The 21,314-nt window shown below is 40.2% G+C and overlaps 1 protein-coding gene across 2 annotated transcripts in view; it reads left to right on the forward strand.

Moving 5' to 3' along the window:
* smad1 (SMAD family member 1) overlaps positions 1–17,943 on the forward strand; it is a 44,048-nt gene extending 26,105 nt beyond the window's left edge. Inside the window, exons 3-6 of one of the 2 annotated variants that reach the window (XM_057844503.1) lie at positions 5,313–5,576; positions 5,659–5,775; positions 9,914–10,395; positions 16,526–17,943. In XM_057844503.1, coding sequence (XP_057700486.1) covers positions 5,313–5,576; positions 5,659–5,775; positions 9,914–10,395; positions 16,526–16,669 — 1,007 coding nt within the window. In that variant the 3' untranslated portion in view covers positions 16,670–17,943. Of the gene's footprint in view, positions 1–5,312; positions 5,577–5,658; positions 5,776–9,910; positions 10,396–16,525 lie in introns of both variants that reach the window. The other variant, XM_057844502.1, reaches the window with a different exon arrangement.
* The last annotated feature ends 3,371 nt before the right edge of the window (positions 17,944–21,314 follow it).

Consider the following 21,314-nt stretch of genomic DNA (forward strand, 5'->3'; position numbering starts at 1 on the left):
GTTTGGAGGAGAAAGAATACTCAATTGCATCCGAAGAACACCATACCCACTGTGAAGCATGGGGGTGGAAAGATGCTCTGGGGCTGTTTTTCTGCAAAGGGACCAGGACGACTGATCTGTGTAAAGGAAAGAATAAATGGGGCTATGTATCGAGACATTTTGAGTGAAAATCTCCTTCCATCAGCAAGGGCATTGAATATGAGACGTGGCTGGGTCTTTCAGCATGACAATGATCCCAAACACACAGTCAGGGCAACAAAGGAGTGGCTTCGTAAGAAGCATTTCAAGGTCCTGGAGTGGCCTAGCCAGTCTCCAGATCTCAACCCCATAGAAAATCTGTGGAGGGAGTTGAAAGTCCGTGTTGCCCAATGACAGCCCCAAAACATTACTGCTCTAGAGGAGATCTGCATGGAGGAATGGGCCAAAATACCAGCAACAGTGTGTGAAAAGCTTGTGAAGAGTTAGAGAAAACGTTTGGCCTTCGTTATTGCCAACAAAGGGTACATAATAGGGTTGTTCCGATCATGTTTTTTTGCTCCCGATCCGATCCCGATCGTTTTAGTTTGAGTATATGCCGATCCCAATATTTCCCAATCAGATTGCTTTTTTTGGATCCTGATTCAATTCCAATCATTCCCGCTAATTCTTTCCGATCATATACATTTTGGCAATGCATTAAGAAAAAAAAAGAATAAAACTCAGACAAATATATACATTCAACATACAGTACATAAGTACTGTATTTGTTTATTATGACAATAAATCCTCAAGATGGCATTTACATTATTAATATTCTTCCTGTGAGAGGGATCCACGGATAGAAAGACTTGTAATTCTTAAAGGATAAATGTTACTTTGTATATTGTGACTAAATATTGCCATCTAGTGTATTTGTTGAGCTTTCAGTAAATGATACTGTAGCCATTTAACTGTTCTGCCCAAATGCATGATGGGAAGTGCAACCATGACTGTGCGTCGTGGCACCAATTGATATATCTTCTCTGCGTTGGGAAATAACATAGGGTGTTAAGAAAAAGATCAACTACTACCTTACTTCCCCACATTGCTTCCCACGATATTTCTACTTGTTGAGAGAGGGATTGTAAGGCTTTAGCCATAAAAAAAAAAAAGGCTCCAAAGACTGTCAAAATTCACTCTACTCATTTTACATTGCCTTTTAGCTCTATATATAGGTAAAATGGCGCCATTATAGATTGAACGCGACAATGCGTGAGTGGGTCGTGCAGCGCATGCGTTAATTGCGTTAAATATTCTAACGTGATTAATTAAAAAAAAAAAAAATACCGCCGTCAACGCGATAAATTTGATAGCCCTACTTTAAGCCAAAACTAAAGACTCTGGATGAGTGTAAGACATTTTGTCTGTAACGTTAAATACAATTAGAAAACGATTCAATTTAAAAAAAAATATATATATATATTTAAAAAAGCATGTCCGATATTTTTTTTGCCAATTCCGATACTTTGAAAATGACGTGATCGGACCCGATCGATCGGGACATCTTTAGTACATAACAAAGTATTGAGATGAACTTTTGGTATTGACCAAATACTTATTTTCCACTCTAATTTGGAAATAAATTCTTTAAAAATCAAACAATGTGATTTTCTGTTTTTTTTCCCCACATTCTGTCTCTCATGGTTGAGTTTTACCCATGTTGACAATTGCAGGCCTCTCTAATATTTTCAAGTGGGAGAACTTGCACAATTAGTGGTTGACTAAATACTTATTTATGCATCACACGCTATCTGCTACCACCATAGCATCATGCAGGCGTAGTTTTTAGCAACGTCGGCTTAGTTTGTAGTGGTTGTCGGCTGCCGTAAGGTATTTGATTGCTTCCTCCTCTACGCACGTGATGTCAGCGCGTTGTCCCGCATTAAAAGTTGTCCGGGCGAAACATGATGCTTAGAGTTGGCAAAATTAAACGATTCCTCTAGGTGAATAAAATTACTCGGATCAGTTTTAGCTCTAATGTTATGTTCACTGTGTGATGATCGTTTTTATGAAGTTGCTCGATACAGTATACTGGCCGGCCGATATATCGGACAGATATATGAACTTTTTTTTATGATCAGCAGATATCAGCTGGTATATAGCTAATGTAATAGAATAACCTATGTTCACTGTTTGAGTGCTGTTTGTTTGTTACTTTTAATTTTGCACCATTTACTGGCCAGTGTTACGCTAGAAAGTAGCGGAAGAAACATGAATCTTTAATGTAGACATATATAGAATGAGTGTTTCAACTACCTTCAGTTATCGATCTGCTTTAAAGAAAAAGCACATCAAATATTATCTTACAAAATCGGCTTTAGACATCGGCAATCGACTGAATTTATATTTTAAAAATCGGTATTGCCTCTGAAAATCGGCCGACCTCTATAATTTAGGAATGTACACACTTTGATGCCTTGCCGCCGATTTTTTTTGTAATTACTTAATCACAAAACGTGAGCTTGAATGCGTTTCGATAGGCGGTCGTAGTTTGTTTGAAGTTATTTAAGTTTAGTCAGATTGATTGACTAATCATACCCTGTTTGATCTTTCAACACAAAAATAAGGGTCTGTATTTTTATTTTTTTTTTCGGGGGTGGAGGTGCTTGGAACAGGAAACCCGCCACCATCCCGGTACAATAGGAGGAAAGAGTTGCTGCCTGCCTTGCACACGTTTTGTTTTAGCAGCAGACGGCTGGAGTTGATTCAACCCCACAGCACCTGTCTATCCACACTACCGACACCCACACATGCCTTCACACACTTCCCGTCAATCTCCACTTCAGCTGTCGTCTGAAGCCTTTGGATAAAAAACAAGCTAGAGAAGATGTCATTGCTAGCAACGGGCTTTACTTTCCAGCCGTCTGAGATTTATAGGCACAAGTGGGGAACATTGCCATGGTTTGTGTGTACTACACCTGAATGAGCCTCACAGGAGAAATATTTTACCTCTCTGGTGATGAATTCCTCAAGAACGGCATGCGTCAGAATGTCCTCGCTCTGTGGAAATGTAGGCCAAATGTTGAAGGTGAAAGACTGGTTGGAATATTTCTCTCTCAGTTCCTAAATGAAGCATTTCATTCATTAAAAATTAAAATGCAGTGAAAGACAATACAAAGAAGTAACTTTCCTTGTAGATCACTTTAAGTACTCACTGTCTTTAGTAGAGTTTACAAACATTTCAGGGTTTATGCTGGTCATTAAAAAAGCATTAAAAGTCAATACATGTATTTTGTCAAAATTCAGGCCTTAAAAAGCATTAAACTAAATGTTAGAAGCATTAAAAAATATGTAAACTTGATGGTTAAAAAAACTTTATTCACATAGATTATTAGAGTTGTCTGATATTATCACGTATCGGCGATGTAAAAGTATTTTAAAATGACATCTGATAATATGCATGTTGCTTTCAAAGTGAATGTAGAAGCCTTCTGTGTTTGTACAAGGGCTGGTCACAGCTTAGCACAGCAGTTATGCTTATTGACCATTAGATGACTACAAACTAAGACGCTTGGGTTTTGTTATGTGAGCAGACCATTTGCATTCATGGTGCAAAAAAATAAAATAACAATAAATGATTTTTAAAAAATTATGAATTATAACCTTATTCATACCTCACTCACTGTACTGAATCTGTGTGCTTTTGTTGTTATTTTGAGCCAGAAATACTGTGTGAGCCATACGTATGTGATATGGCAGTGCCTTATTGCCTTATTTTTAACAGAATGTTGATTGGAAAACCTTGAAGTTGCTACATTTATCATTATTAAAATATCCAGTGGGGCATCACAACACAATTGGCCACATAATGTTGAGTCCACGACCGCCTATATATCGGTATCGATTTGATATCGCTATCAAATTTTTGGGGTTTGACAATATCGTGTTATCGGTTACAAAGTCAAGTAGGCCTGCAAGCATGACTGAACAGGCCCTTGCAGTTTTGCGCAAGTCGGTAGACGCGCAATTCTGACGGCACGCGAGCCAGGCTGGTGGCAGATTGTCCCCCTCTCGTCATTTCATGAGAACCTAACTTGCTCGAACTTCGCCTCTTTTTTTTGGGATTAGAAAAACATTCCCACACCTAGGAGAAAAACAAACCCTGTTGAACAGGGTCCTCCAAAAAAGTAGGCAGTAGCGTGGCTCAGTGGTAGAGTAGTTGTTCCCAATCCCAGAGGCTGTGGGTTTGATTCCCTCCCCTGGTAAACTCATCTAAGTATCCTTGAGGAAGACGCTGAACCTCACGTTGGTTTTGGTGCTGTATCACAAGTAGGTGGATGGCGGTGTAGTGTAAAGCGCTTTAAGGATCTTGAAAGGTAAAACAGCGCTATACAAGTATAACACTATTTACTGAGCTTTCCAGCCCTTATTCAAAACCAAAATGAATCTCCTAATTGGGCCAATTCGACCAAGTGTGTTAAATTTTGTGGCTCTATAAGCTGCCTAAGTCACTGAAAAAATCAGCTCAGGCCCATGAATGAAAACTCATCGTTTTGATAATTTAAGATCTCATATGTCTCATTAACAGTCTCACCTATTTTGAAGACGATTCAACTAACTCCCTATGTGCCAATGTCTCAAACGTACCTGTATATTGACTAAAATTCCATATTTTTTCACATTCAATCCAAAATACCTAATTTCCTGTTGGGTTTGGAGTATGGGTGCAAGAGACTTTTTGGATCAGTTTTGCACAAGGTATCGACTCCCAAAATTTCATTGCTTTACGTTGACTATAAACCCAATAGGAGAGGCCTTTTTGAAAATTTCAAGAGGGCGCAACTGAGCCATTTCGTTACATTTTTTCGCAAGTTTGCAAAATTATTGAAATTTACGTCAAGCCGCGTATATGATTACGAGTGGCCGAAGCATTCCTCTCTATTGTAGTTGCCTTACGTGTCTAAAAAAAAAAATAGTCCTGCAGAGTGAAATGAATTACAGCAGTTTGGTGGGACATTGTTTTGGCCGCATTGGTATTTGGGACAGTGATCTGCATTTTGAATTTATTTGACTATGTTTGATCTTTTTGTTGATCTGTATTGTTTTTTAGTGGCATACTAAGCATGCACCATTGACTCGCACTAGCTTAGCCACTCCTGAGCCCTGAAACTAACAAAGAACTGACAAACTGCACAGAAATTGTTGAAATCAACTAAGTGAAAGATTAGGCCTTATGTCAAAAACGCTGAGCTTCCCCTTTAACCTTCGCCGAACCCCTTATACTTACTGACCTGGTTAAGAACCACTGGGTTAAATTCACTCGTTTTGACACGAATGACTCGTATTTTTTGCAGTGCTGCCCCCTGTGTTGGTACCACGCAACAGCGAGTTCAACGCCAAGCACACCATGCTGCCTCGCTTCCGCAACCCGCTGCAGCAGAACGAGCCCCACATGCCCCAGAACGCCACCTTTCCCGAGTCCTTCGCTCAGACAAACCCTGTTTCCTTCCCCCATTCGCCCGGAAACAGCTTCCCCAGCTCGCCAGGGGGAGGCAGCAACGCCACCTTCCCGCATTCGCCGTCCAGCTCCGATCCCGGCAGCCCCTTCCAAATGCCGGGTGAGTACTTTGCGGCCATGTTGCTTCTTCTTTCTGAGTGTGATGTCTAACTAGTGTCAATTTTGGGGGGGTTAAATTGCAGAGACGCCCCCTCCTGCCTACATGCCCCCAGAGGAGCCGATGACTCAAGACTGCCCCCTGCCAATGGACACCAACCTCATGGCGCCACCTTTGCCGATTGAGAGTAACAATCGACCAGGTACTTGCTGTCGATGGTAGACAATAAGTTATTGTATTGATAGAAAACATATATATATATAATATTTTTTTTTCTCACTTTTTGCACTTTACAGTGCCTTGCAAAAGTATTCGGCCCCCTTGAATCTTGCAACCTTTCACTACATTTCAGGCTTCAAACATAAAGATATGAAATTTAATTTTTTTGTCAAGAGTCAACAACAAGTGGGACACAATCGTGAAGTGGAACAACATTTATTGGATGATTTAAACTTTTTTAACAAATAAAAAACTGAAAAGTGGGGCGTGCAATATTATTTGGCCCCTTTACTTTCAGTGCAGCAAACTCACTCCAGAAGTTAAGTGAGGATCTCTGAATGATCCAATGTTGTCCTAAATGACCGATGATGATAAATAGAATCCACCTGTGTGTAATCAAGTCTCCGTAGAAATGCACCTGCTCTGTGATAGTCTCAGGGTTCTGTTTAAAGTGCAGAGAGCATTATGAAAACCAAGGAACACACCAGGCAGGTTCGAGATACTGTTTTGGAGAAGTTTAAAGCCGGATTTGGATACAAAAAGATTACCCAAGCTTTAAACATCTCAAGGAGCACTGTGCAAGCCATCATATTGAAATGGAAGGAGCATCAGACCACTGCAAATCTACCAAGACCCGGCCGTCCGTCCAAACTTTCTTCTCAAACAAGGAGAAAACTGATCAGAGATGCAGCCAAAAGGCCCATGATCACTCTGGATGAACTGCAGAGATCTACAGCTGAGGTGGGAGAGTCTGACCATAGGACAACAATCAGTCGTGCACTGCACAAATCTGGCCTTTATGGAAGAGTGGCAAGAAGAAAGCCATTTCTCAAAGATATCTATAAAAAGTCTCGTTTAAAGTTTGCCACAAGCCACCTGGGAGACACACCAAACATGTGGAAGAAGGTGCTCTGGTCAGATGAAACCAAAATTGAACTTTTTGGCCACAATGCAAAACCATATGTTTGGCGTAAAAGCAACACAGCTCATCACCCTGAACACACCATCCCCACTGTCAAACATGGTGGTGGCAGCATCATGGTTTGGGCCTGCTTTTCTTCAGCAGGGACAGGGAAGATGGTTAAAATTGACGGGAAGATGGATGCAGCCAAATACAGGAACATTCTGGAAGAAAACCTGTTGGTATCTGCACAAGACCTGAGACTGGTACGGAGATTTATCTTCCAACAGGACAATGATCCAAAACATAAAGCCAAATCTACAGTGGAATGGTTCAAAAACAAACGTATCCAGGTGTTAGAATGGCCAAGTCAAAGTCCAGACCTGAATCCAATCGAGAATCTGTGGAAAGAGCTGAAGACTGCTGTTCACAAACACTCTCCATCCAACCTCACTGAGCTCGAGCTCTTTTGCAAGGAAGAATGGGCAAGAATGTCAGTCTCTCGATGTGCAAAACTGATAGAAACATACCCCAAGCGACTTGCAGCTGTAATTGGAGCAAAAGGTGGCGCTACAAAGTATTAACGCAAGGGGGCCGAATAATGTTGCACGCCCCACTTTTCAGTTTTCTATTTGTTAAAAAAGTTGAAATTATCCAATAAATTTTGTTCCACTTCACGATTGTGTCCCACTTGTTGTTGATTCTTGACAAAAAATTAAAATTTTATATCTTTATGTTTGAAGCCTGAAATGTGGCAAAAGGTTGCAAGGTTCAAGGGGGCCGAATACTTTTCCAAGGCACTGTAAATAATATATTTTTTTTCTCACTTTTTGCACTTTATATACGTAACCTGATCTGACCATAGTATGTGTAAAGGCCAAAAACGCCTGTGACCATACCTGCTGTATGTGTTGAATTGTCAAACATAAAACTATTCATTCTTATTTTTTACTATTGAATGTTTATGCTAACAAGTTGAATAAATATTATCAAGCTTCAAAACGGTTGGTTGAGCATTTTCGGTTGTCAATGGGACATCAACATTACAAATTATGAAAAAAGATTTGGGGATTTTTTTTTTTTGTGTCTTTTTGGGTCCAAAATGTTGATTATAATTGGTCAGTGAAGAAAACTACAGTTTGGACATGGAGGTTATGTTGTCCTGAAAAAAGGGACCCAACCTGGACATTTTGAACATTTTTTTCTTTGAAATATAAAGGCAACATCAAAGGCATGCAAATTCAGCCAAATTAGGCTTAGGTGTTAAAGGGTTAAAATATGAAAACTAGGGCTGTCAAACGATTAAAATTTTTAATCGAGTTAATTACAGCTTAAAAATTAATTAATCGTAATTAATCGCAATTAATCGCAATTCAAACCATTTATAAAATATGCCATATTTTTCTGTAAATTATATATACTGTATATTCTGTAAAATAAATTGTTGGAATGGAAAGATAAGACACAAGATGGATGGATATAGATATACATTCAACATACGGTACATAAGGACTGTAGTGGGCATTTCACTCTACTGTCATTTAAATCTGTCTATGCTGTCCTCACTCCGAAGCGTCTACTTTTTCCAAAGCTAGACAGCTAGTGAACGATGCCTTAATAATCAGACTTCTTCCTTTTTCATCTGATTTATTAATAAAATGGCCTCAAACCATTGTCCTCTTTAGACTGTAGTGAAACTACAAAAAAAAAGTACACAAGCATTGCATTAGCAACAACGTTAGCTTAGCACGCTATACAGGTTCACTAAACATAAACAAAAAGCATCTCATACAAAAAATATAACATTTCGCTTACTAACATAATATGTACATTCTTTACAACAACCATACTTACGGACAAATCTTGTCCAAGGATCATATAAGCACAACATTACAACGTAGGCGTCAGCCCGAGACGTCATGCAGCCATATTGAACTGGCAAGAAAGCAATAAGCCATGTCGCAAAGCGACCACAAGAGTTCGCTGTTAGACAGCACAAAAAAACCTTGCTGTAAAACTTACCAAAAGGCAGAATACTGTCTGACATGGGACAGTGCGGGACATGTGCGTTAATTGCGTCAAATATTTTAACGTGATTAATTAAAAAAGTTAATTACCGCGCGTTAACGCGATAATTTTGACAGCCCTAATGAAAACCTATAAATGTTTGGGTGGTTTTAGTTAAAGTAGTTTTTTTCATCTGTGTGATTTTGACAAAGAGCACATTTGATGGTGATTTTATGCAGAAATGTGAGAAATTCCAAAAGGTTAAGGTACTTTTTCATACGTTTGTATTTTACTTTTAAGGGGATGAAAAGGTCTAGAAATACAATCACAGTGCTAAAAAATCCAATAATATACCCTGTATATGTTTTATACTCCACAACACTTCCAGAAAAAGCAGATGTACTGTAAAAAGTACAGTACTGTAACATGTTTGGAACTTTTGTTCAAAAAAAAAAAATTGGGGGAAAAAAAAAAAAAACACTTTATAACCGGTATCGGATCGGGATTCGGTATCGGCAGATTCTCAAAATCTGCTGACTTGGACTCAGACTCAGGTGCAAAAATACGTATGCGATGAGGACATCCCTACAATCAATATATATATATAAATATATGCGTATATAATATATTGACCCATATATTGATAATTTTTGCTTTGTGGTTTTCAGGGTTATTATTTTTTTCCACAATTTTTTTGCAACTTTTGCCGTTTTGCGCAGCTTTTAGTTAATTGGCAGGTCTTGCGGCTTTCACATTTTTCGTTTTTTTTTCACCCTGATATTTTTTGGGCTGGTTTTAACCAAAGACAGAATATCATAAATTGATTTACTGACACATATATTGATTATATTTGTTTTGTGGTTTTCAGATTGCTGTTTTTTGTCCCGGTGTTGTACAATTTTATCTGCCCCAAAATCAACAGGAAGAGACCGAAAATCAACAGACAATAACCCGAATTGGCTCAATGGCTGCCCTTGAAGGCTATTGACATCCAATCCGTTTGAAGTGGGAGGGATGGCTGCCCTCCCACTTCAAACGGATTGGATGTCTACTAGCAATGAACTCATTCAAATTCAGGGCAGAAGGATGACAATAGCTTGTTTTTCTGTGTATTAGTTATTTTGTAGGGTGATTTCCCAATAATTGTCGTATCGCAAAGTACCGAGATGTTCTCACTCCTAGTCCTGACCTCGAAACGTTTCGTCTCCAGCAGCAGATGTGCAGCCCGTGGCCTACGAGGAGCCCAAGCACTGGTGCTCCATCGTCTACTACGAGCTCAACAACCGCGTCGGCGAAGCCTTCCAGGCGTCGTCCACCAGCGTGCTCGTTGACGGCTTCACCGATCCGTCCAACAACCGCAACCGCTTCTGCCTGGGCCTGCTGTCCAACGTCAACCGCAACTCCACCATTGAGAACACCCGGCGGCACATCGGCAAAGGCGTCCACTTGTACTACGTCGGCGGCGAGGTGTACGCCGAGTGCCTGAGCGACAGCAGCATCTTCGTGCAGAGTCGCAACTGCAACTACCACCACGGCTTCCACCCCACCACCGTTTGCAAGATCCCCAGCGGCTGCAGCCTGAAGATCTTCAATAACCAGGAGTTCGCCGAGCTGCTGGCCCAGTCCGTCAACCACGGCTTCGAGGCCGTCTACGAGCTCACCAAGATGTGCACCATCCGCATGAGCTTCGTCAAGGTCGGTATGGGTTGCGACGGTAATAATAATAATAACAATGATAGCTGTCCAATTTATTTTAACTATGAGGACCACCTGGAAATGATCATCTTTCACTGCCATTGACGGCGCTAGAAGTCCAAGTAATTTTGACTTAACGTTCGTTTATTCGCCCCTCCCAGGCAAATGGATTAGACGGCTAGTGCCGTCAATGGCAGCCAATGAGTGAAAGTAGTCCCGTAAAAAGGGTTTGAGGTGCGTACGACGGGATAAAAAAAAGTCTTAAATAGCATTATTATGTGAATTAGAATCATATTTTGAGACAATTCGACTACATACAACAATTTTGCAAAGTGCAGATGACTAGAAATTAGTCTTTTAATCTGCCATTTAGCCCTGCATGTCATTTTAACGCTCTAGCGTCCCCAGCTTGTGGATGATGTCTGCAGGGTCACGATTTCAGCTGATTTAGAATTCAGCCCAATGAGAGGGAATTATTCCGAGCGAGGGAAATGTGACGAAGAGAGCTGCAAAATGTCAATGTTTCAGTCTCTCTACTCCAATATTTCTACAGGATTTTCTTTTTATCGAAGTATTTTTCCACAATTGCTTAATAAATGGTATGGTCATGACAAATAAGTCTTAGCTAAATGGAATATTAGATAATAGGAGTGGGAACCTCAGGGCACCTCACGATACGATACGATTCGCGATACAAGGCTCACGATAACGATTATCTCACGATATCACGATGCAGCGATTTTCGATATATTGGTCAGAAATTGGATACATGACATTCTACGATACAACTGTTGAAACGGGGAAAAAAAAAAGATATTTAAAAATAGAAAAAAATACTGTTTAAGTCATTTATTAAACAGTGACACCTTTTCTGTGCAACATTGCTGTAAAATATAAATCTACTGCAAATTGTGCACCTGCACATATAGAGGAAACAAACCACAACCACTGATATCGCTTGGAAAGATCATGATGAATGGCACCTTTAATTTCTTTAAAGTTTTAAATCTTAAAAAAAATAATAATAATAATAAAAAGTGCCATAGGTGTCAGCAGTTGAGCTTGGAGTGGGGCAATGATAAAATTGGTGGGTCTTTTCTTCGTATATGACCTTATTTGCTTGGTTTGAGCACTTCCACTATCTGCTTCAGCATTTAAGATGCCAGACTTGCTCAGTCACAGTCTTCCTCACCTTAAAAACAACAAAATAAAACAAAAAATATTAGCTACTTCAGAGCTTTTGAGTTAAAATCCTGATTTTCTTTTTTTGTGTTGGAAGTATTGAATTAAAAAAAAATATGAATTGAATGTATAGAAATTAAAAATGCAATAATTACCTATTTTTAATATGTAAGCAACATTAATTATCATGCACATCACTTTATATATCTTGGAACCTATTCAAACCATTTTTATAGCTTATTGTATCAAAATGACAGTAATAACAGTTTGTGTAGTAAACTAGATGGAAAGTGGTTCTCAAATAATATCAAATAAATCGGTAAATTCATGTGGGCTTGTTCGATATTCATTTTCATCCAGTTTAGGGTCCTGGTTTATTTTATATCATTCAACACCAAATGTCATCAAAATAATACATGTAAATTAAAAAGTCAATTACATTGCAAAACTTTCTTACCTCAAGTGATGAAAGCTAAGCTCACAAACTCCTGTGTCCACTACGTCACCAGCTACAAGTGAAACTTATTTTTCTAAGACAAATCTTGCATACAGCAAAGTCCTTGTTCACCTTACTTCCTTTCTTGTTGGTGTAAAATCTAAAGTGTGTCCCCATGTGTGATTTGTAGCAATATTTTGCTCATTTTTTCCTCCACCGTTCTCACGGAGCTTTTTTATTTTTTCAACCCACTTGGAGCTACATTTCTTCTTCTCTAGACGACTTGTGCGCACTTTACCCTCACCGCCACTCCCGAGCGCCCCTAGTGGACCGCCAAGGAATTGCTCAACAAACATTGAGCAGTTGACAGCATCCATACTCCATTGTATGGCCAATATGTTAAATAAAAGTATCGATACTTGGCGGGAGCATATCGATAACCGATCGGGTTGCAAAATATCGCGATATATCGCTGTATCGAGATATTGTCACACTCTTATTAGATAATAAAAATGAATTTATTCAGTACGACATGGCAAAATTACTCTATAATGGTCAAAACTGTCGACTTCACCTTTACTGTTGCACCTCCCGAACGATATTTTATGCCACCGTGGTTAGTCCAGCTTTTGTCATTTCCCTGCCCTGGCTTCGGAGAATGGAAACAAAACCAAGAGGCGTGACAGCTAGCCGACATGGTACCTCGAACCAAAGGCCGTCTCGAAGTCGAAAATCCCACAGAACTAGCCCGGATCATGTCACATGGGGTTGTCGATTGTCTTCGCCGATCGGCAACCCGCCCGGCGGCAAGCAAGTTACAGCACGTTCCCCTGCTGAGGACAGGAGAGCTCGCCGGGAAAGCAGCTGGATAGTACCGCCAGACAAACCGGCCAACGTCGGAGGAGTGCGTAGCTGCCACATGGTCAACACAAATATAGCGTAAAATAATGCTTTATTACACGCCGAAGACGTAAACAGTGAGAAAGCGGTTGTTGTGCAGCTAACATGGCAGGATGTGTCTGAGGAGAACTTTTCTACATGTCCGTCCATGATCAAATGTAAGTAAATAGTCCATTATTTAAAAGTTTGTAGTGTTTTCTTTGTAATCGCTGTTTTCCCAGCCATTTTTAACACAATGTTGCAATTTCTGATGGGGTTGAAAATTTGACTGAAGGCCGAGCACACGAAAAGGGCAATAAGCCGAGTATAGAGGGGTATGTGCAAGCAAGCCGCCGTTTGTCGGCCGAGTGGCATTCTGGACAATCAGCCACAAAATGCAAGCCACCTACGTATTAAAACGTGTGCCATGATCCCAGTATTTGACATAATACAAAATATGATATTTACGCACTTCCTCGTAAGTCCAATGGTCCCGCAGTAGTAGGGCATGTTTTGGCCAATACGGTGAACGGGAACCTTTCGAAACCCAAAAAGGCTCACACGCCTCTCCCTAGTGCAGCAGCAATTTTCTGCAGCCGTTTGGCTGGCGTGATGTGAAAAATAAACTAATTAATCCGCAAAGTCAGCTGAATCCGCAGTCCATCTGCATGCTACAAAGCCATGCTGTATTGTTAGATGCTGACCCGGGTGACGTCACATTTGCATTCATCCTAAACCTGAGACTGAAGCCGGAAGTCACTCATTTTCATGGCGCGGGATTCAAAAATTGAATAGATAAAACGTTTGCTTCCACACACATCCAAGTGGTCCATTTCATTCAGGAGCATAAAACACTGTGTTTTTTTTTTTTTTTGCGTTTGACAACAAAAAGCATGTTTATTTCATATTTCACGTGGTATTTTATGCTACTGAATGAGATGGACCACTTGGATGTGTGTGGAAGCGATTGATTTATATGTAGAATTTTTGGAATCCCGCGCCATGAAAATGAGTGACTTCCTGGATTGAGGAATAATGTGAATGTGACGTCACCCGGGTCAGCATCTCACAATACAGCATTGCTATATACAGAGGTTGCGCTAGACATTTTCGTTGTCTGTCATTTTGACTGACAGGGTCATAAAAATCCGGTCATAGTCTATTTTTACCCGTCACTTAAATTTTTTAAATGATAATGATGACATATTCAATAGTATTTAGTTTTCATTCATTTTTAATTAATATTGTAACACTTGCTTGGCGGCGAAAAATTAGACACGGAAGTCGTGGTATTTTTCTCCCTTTTTACTCTGCTTACCAACAACTCCGCCCCCAAAGAAAAAGAGGCAATGATATAGACCCCAATCACCAACGTCACACAACGATCTTAATTGTGGTTGTCAGCCCAAAATCTTCTAAATATATATTAAATGCATCTTACCAGATATAAAAAGACTACTACATAGTCTGTGGTGATCGTTTGGTGCCCAGATTTCTTGTCGAATTACAGCAGTCCATCTCGCTCTCATCTCGGGTCTCTCAGAATACGGTAGAACTTCAAGTCTCTCCGTCTATCTTCTCTGTTACAGCAACCAACCGCCACACACGCCTTCACCATTTTGATTATTAATATTAACGAGCAGAAAAACACGCCGTAATAGGAGGCATGTACGTAGCGGTAATGTGTAAATATGACGAGCTGACACACAATATGGCGGCTCCGGTCAGGGGGCGGAGTTGTGACGTCATGTGATTGGGTGATTGGATGACGCGCTGGCACACTGGGTGCACCAATAAGAACCTCGCGTTGATGTGTCAATCACGGTGCCGCCGCCAGACCCCGGTGACGCTACAATATTCTGACAGAAGAGCCAACGACGTCATGCATTAAGAGAGACAATAGCTAATATGCTGACTCGCCACCCTGTGGTCTGGGGTGTGAATTGCAACCTGTCAAAATGACGGACGGATTTCAGTTTTTTCCGTCACCGTTTTAAAAAACCGGTCAACGACGGAAAATATCCGGTTAACGCGACCCCTGGCTATATAGCATGCAGATGGACTCCGGATTCAGCGGATTTTGTGGATTAATTTATTTTTCGCATCACGCCAGCCAAATGTGCTGCAGGTTTTTGTTGCTGCTTCAAGAAGAGGCGTATGAGCTTTTTTGGGTTTCAAAAATTTCCCGTTCACCGTGGAGAACAAAACAAGTCCGACAACTGTGGAACCATTGGACTTTCGAGGAAGTGAGTAACTACGGGTTTTGAATTATGTCAAATACTGGGATCATGGCACACGTTTTAATAAGGAGGTGGTTTGCATTTTGTGGCTGATTGTCCACCGAGAAGGCCACTCGGCCGACGACCAGTGGCTTGTCGCACAACCCCCTCGGTCCTCTTCGCTCGCCTGCCAAGATTACGGTATTCTCGGCTTACGCTCGTGAAGCTTTCCGATCTCGTCTGCGGTTTTCCATATCAACCAGACTTCCACCCCCCCCTATGCCCCCTTCATATGCCCAGCAATAGACCACTATCCTCGGGTTGGGCTCGGGCAAGAACGCGCTCCTCCGACGTCTGTTGTCTGGCGGTTATTCTCCAGCTTCATCCCCGGCAACGAGCATTCCTGCCCGAAGCAGGGGAACGACGAGCTGTAACTTGCTCGCCGCCGATCGGTGAAGGCTGTCACCCTCGCCGCTGTGTGTGACATGAGTTGGGGTAGTTTTGTGCTATTTTTCGTTTTCAAAAGACGAAAAAGATTGGAACGGCCCCTCGTGGTCTTCCCCCTCAACGAGCACTCCTGCACGCACGCAGCAGGGGAACGAAGAGCTGTAACTTGCTCACCGACCGTGGGTTTGCCAATAGGTGAAGACGGTCAACCCCGCCGCCGTGTGATATGATCCGGGGTAGTTTTGTGTGACTTTCCGTTTTCGTAAGGAGAGAATAAGACTTGGAAACGCCGCTCAGCTAGCATGTCAGCTAGCTGTTACGCCTTCCGCTTTGTTTACCCACTTTCCTCCGTCTCCAAAGCCGGGGCAGGGAAATGATAAAAGCCGGACTAACTCCGGTGGCATAAAATACCGTTCGGGAGGTGCAAGAAGCTGACAGTTTTGACCATTATGCAGTAATTTTGCCCTGTCGTACTGAATAAATGCATTTTAATATTTCATATTCTATTTACCACAAGGCTGTCATGACCGTACCATTTATTTAGCAAATGGGGAAAAATACTTTGATAAAAAAAAATATCCTGTAAAAATATTGGAGTAGAGAGATTGAAACAATGATGACATTTTGCTGCTCTGTGTCGTAATTTCCTCGTTCTGAATCTTCCCCCTCAATGGGCTGAATTCTAAATCAGATGAAATCGTGACCGTGCCGATGTCATTCTCCAGCTGGGGACCCTAGAGCGCTATAATGTCAGGCGGGGTTAAACGGCAGATTAAAAGACTAATTTCTCGTCATCTTCGCTTAGCCAAATTATTGTATATAATCGGATAGTCTCAAAATATGATTCTAATTCACATAATAATGCTATTTAAGATTTTTTTATGCTGTCACAGGCACTTTAAACCCGGGTATACCTTTGAACCATGCCTAAATGCAAGTCACTAAAGTGTATGCTAACTTGTTTCAGGGATGGGGAGCCGAGTACCACCGTCAGGATGTGACTAGCACCCCCTGCTGGATTGAAATCCACCTCCACGGTCCCCTGCAGTGGTTGGACAAGGTTCTCACGCAGATGGGTTCCCCACACAACCCCATATCGTCCGTGTCCTAGACCTCCCTCAGCCTTTTTTTTGGCCTTAGTAGCAAGATGAGCAGATCCCAGACCAGTCGATACCTTATTGCGCGAGCGGCTGATCTGCGATCTGTCCTGTTCCGGGTGGCTCGTTTCCACGTGTTTTTCTACTTGAAGGACGTCTGAATCGGGCACAGACTGGGAGACGAGCGAGCGAAAAGAGCATGATGCAACTGGAAGAAACTTGACCTTCGTGACCAACGCTAATAATCCCGCCGTTTCGCTCTTTTCTCAGAGAGCGCAGGCAACCTTCCCGAACTCGTCTCCCCCAGTTTCCGTCGGTCGCATGCCTTACGCCGTCCACGTATTGTCCAAGACATCCATGTTTTCAACTTGTTACCATCAAGCGGTCGCGTTCAGATCGGTTTTATGTTGTCGGCATTGATGTAAAGCTAAGCTAAGCTAGCGAGGTTTTCATTTCTGTTAGTAACGCTTACTAAAATGGATTTTTTTCAGATTTATACACCACAGAAAGAGATGTTTCCAGTCACATGATCACTTCTTAGACAACAGGCTTTGGGTGGCCATTTTACTTCTGTACAATCTTGCTGGATTTTTCCAAAAGCAACCTTAAATTGCAGTTATACTCTGAATTTTTTTTAAAAATTTTGCTTTTATTTCACGAAAAACAGTCATGGAAACACAGCTATTGTTAGCTTTTGCTGTGTAAGTTAGCCAATTGCAGCAATGCAACAATTAACTAATTTCAAGCATTGCACCTAAAGAGAAATTTAAGTGTTGAATGTGTGGATGTTATTGCATTAAATCGAATAAATGTTGCTCATAATGTGTTTTAGCTTGCGTGGATAAACTTTGGTTCAAATAGTGTTTCAGGTATTCACATTTTAGATTTTGGTGCTGTGTGGTCCGATTGGCGACGCGTAGTTTGGTTAGCGTCGAATTTACATGGCATGTATTAAGCGTAAGTACAGACACATCATGGATTGATGTTTTAAATGACTGTTACATGAAAAATTGTGCCCAACCAGTTCATTTTTTAAAAAATATACTCTTTTCTTACTTGCTTTGATACTGTTATACTCCTTACATTCTTTTTATATTTTTTGTCCGCACTTTCACAAGTTTTTTTGGTTTTGTTTTTACTTTTTTCTCAACTCCCAGAAAGCAGTTTTATTCCATGAATATCAAGACTCTACTGGAGGATACAAATAAATGTGTTTCAGTATTTTGTAGTCTTGTCTTTATTTATGTGTCCGTGTTTTTAATTTTAGAACTGGGGACACGCCAAAAAATGCAGCGGCACGTCCAAAAACATCTTGTAAAACTGCACATGTGCTGCAGGACTGTCGTAATAGATGTAAAAAAAATATATATATCCTCTGCTGCCATCTGTTGGCTTAAATAGGCATTTTTTTCCCGCTGCGTGTACTTTTCGAATGTCCAGAAACAAGAACTGAACGCAGTGGCGCCTCCGGAAATTTTTCACCGGGGTGGCCAGATGGGGCCACTTAAAATCTTGGGGTGGCCAAAACTAAATGCCATAATTTCAGATTTTTATTATATTATTGCAGAAAAAAGGTCAGGGGAAAACTATCAGAAAGACTTAAGGACACGGCTACTGACATACTTTGATGTATTTTGTAATATTTGATGTTAGTAATGATTTAATATGCATAGTCCAGACTCCATAACTGTCCAGTCAACATTTTGAGTTCCACAACCATTCTGTTTTATTGTGTTATCTATATATTAGGCATAAGGTGTACATTTAACTTGGGCTGGCAAACGATTAAAATGTTTAATCGAGTTAATCACAGCTTAAAAGTTAATTAATCGTAATTAATCGCAATTCAAACCATCTCTAAAATATGCCATATTTTTCTGTAAATTATTGTTGGAATGGAAAGATAAGACAAGACGGATATATACATTCAACATACTGTACATAAGTACTGTATTTGTTTATTATAACAATAAATCCACAAGATGGCATCAACTTTATTAACATTATTTCAGTGAAAGGGATCCATGGATAGAAAGACTTGTAATTCTTAAAGGATAAATGTGAGTTTGTATATTGTGACTAAATATTGCCATGTAGTGTATTTGTTGAGCTTTCAGTAAATGATACTGTAGCGACTTAACTGTTCCGCCCAAATGCATGATGGGAAGTGGTGCAACCATGACTGTGTGTGGCGGCTGCAAATGCTATATCTTCTCTGCATTAGGTACACTACAGGGTGTTAAGAAAAAAATCAACTCCTGTCATTCTTCCCCATGTCGCTTCCCACAATATTTATGGTTGCTGTGGGTGAGATGACAAAGCTTTTGCCAATTAAAAGCACGGCCCCAATGAATGCTTGTATCTACTCCACTCTGCCTCTTATCTCTGCATACAAGTAAAACGGCGCCATTGTAGACTGTTTGCGGCAATGCATGAATGAGTCGTACAGCGAATGCATTAATTGCGATAAATATTTTCACGTGATTAATTTTTAAAAAATTAATAACCGTCCGTTAACGTGATCAATTTGACAGCCCTACATTTAACAAAACTAAATAAATGCATTAATTTCGGATGAAATGCATAACTGATGCTACAACAATCAAACGATATAATGGCAAGCGGGGTGGCCAGTGGGGTGGCCGACCAAATTATAGGGGTGGCGCCACTGACTGAACGAGTTCAGCTGTTCCGTTTAACTTAAATCTAATTGAATAGGAATTATCTTCTTATCAAATGTGATTTCGTATATTATTTCCCTAAAAAATATAGTTTTATAAAAATGAACAATAGAACATAACAAAAAAAAAAAGCATGGCTTCTTCCCACTGCTTTTCGAGCTACGTATGTATGTATTTGTTATTAATTTTTGGTATAATCAACACTACTGGTATTATTGTTATGTTTTCCCTACTCTTGCTGTTTTTGGTATTACTGCTCCAAATAAAAATCAATCAACATATTAAATAACTACAGGAAACCAGTTCACATAGAATATAACCATATCAACATGTTTCCTTTTACATATTAAGACATACAAAAAAAAAAACAAGACATACAAAAATATTTTTAAAAATGGCATGTTATATGCTAAACAATTTTGTATGAGCTTCTAAAACAGACTTGCATTTATTGTTTTGTGTCATATTAAGCAGAGCTTCATTTGTAAATCATTAGTTGCCGGAACGCAAACAAATATGACAGTGCAGGGATGACGAGACGGGCACAGGTCCCGGAACATACGCAGAATATGGTGCTGAAAACAACACGCACTTGCCATGCTGTGGGACTTACAAGCCTAAATTTCAGATAATATCCGTGGTATAAATGTTATGACAACAATTTACAATTTTTTAGGTCATACTATGCGCAGCACGGGCAATTGGGTGACACTGAACTTGACCAGCTGCTGCCACAGTAGCAGCCTACTGCCCCGGCTTGGCTGGCTGCCCGTAAACCTGGCTAACTGCTGTGGCGCTAGCCTCCTGCTGCACCCAGTGTTCTGCAAAAACGTCTACATGAGGCGAATTTGACACCCAAAGTACTACCGTGCGCTCTCAGCTTGTTTTGTTTATATGCATACAGGCAGAACATATTAAAAAATGCCTTATGAAAATACTTAAATGTGGTATTATCAAATCAGGACGGTTTAAATACGCCACGTGACTAATGTGGCCAACTGCTTTAAAGCTACCACCAAAAAGCACATTGGTTAAAAGTATGAGAAGGAAACACATGCAAAAAGTATTTCTGACGCAATGAAAAGGTAATGAAAAACTCAAATATAAACAAGAATGGTGAATTCTCGCCGCTTATAACCAATGTGCGCATGCGTGCGGATGCTTGCACAAGTGCGCTGAGCATTGTGTAGACATTTCGCTGCGAAAAAAAGGAATTCCAGTACACCGGTCCTGCCCGTTAGCATGATCGCTGCAGCTGCCCTCATCGCCAGTTGTTGCTTTTCTGACTCGTTTTGAACCTTCTTCTTTCCCAAAGTTTTTAATTTATTTTTTATTTTTTTAATGTCACACGAGAGGTGCCAGATCTGCCCAAATAAGTCCCGGAACACAGGGAGGTCAAAATAAAGAGGTGTCGGATCCTGCTGGAACAGGATTCAATCTCAACCAAGATTAATTTAATGTTCAGATTCACATTTTTAAACTTAGATTTATGAATATGATATTTACCCAGCAATATATAAAGATGTGATAATGTAATTTTTAAAAAAATCTTTGGATTCAAATACGGTAATGATTGTTTTTCCATTTGATTCAATCTTTGGTTTGGTTTGACATAAAACATATTTTGAAGATCAGTCCAAAAACTTTGCACTAATGGGGCAACCATAAAACAAAAAATGAGTCACATTTTCAGATTGTCTTGCAAAATGAGCATATGTTGTCAACATCCTTATAACGAGACAAGTACACATTAGTAGGGTATATATTATAGCTATTATGTTAAAACTTCAAATGCAATTCCCTTACTTTGTTGGAAACAAACAGTTTAAAAGGAACAAACCACGCCTCTCTGTTTAATACGGTCAAACTGCGCATTCCAGAAGAATTTCCCACGAGGTACAATTTTCCTTTTACCATAAAAATATTCCCTTATATGTGTTTATTAGTACAAAAAAAACGTAAAAACTAGAGTATCAAA

This window comes from Corythoichthys intestinalis, chromosome 8 (genome assembly GCF_030265065.1).
Source record: "Corythoichthys intestinalis isolate RoL2023-P3 chromosome 8, ASM3026506v1, whole genome shotgun sequence".
Classification (NCBI taxonomy): Eukaryota; Metazoa; Chordata; class Actinopteri; order Syngnathiformes; family Syngnathidae; genus Corythoichthys; species Corythoichthys intestinalis.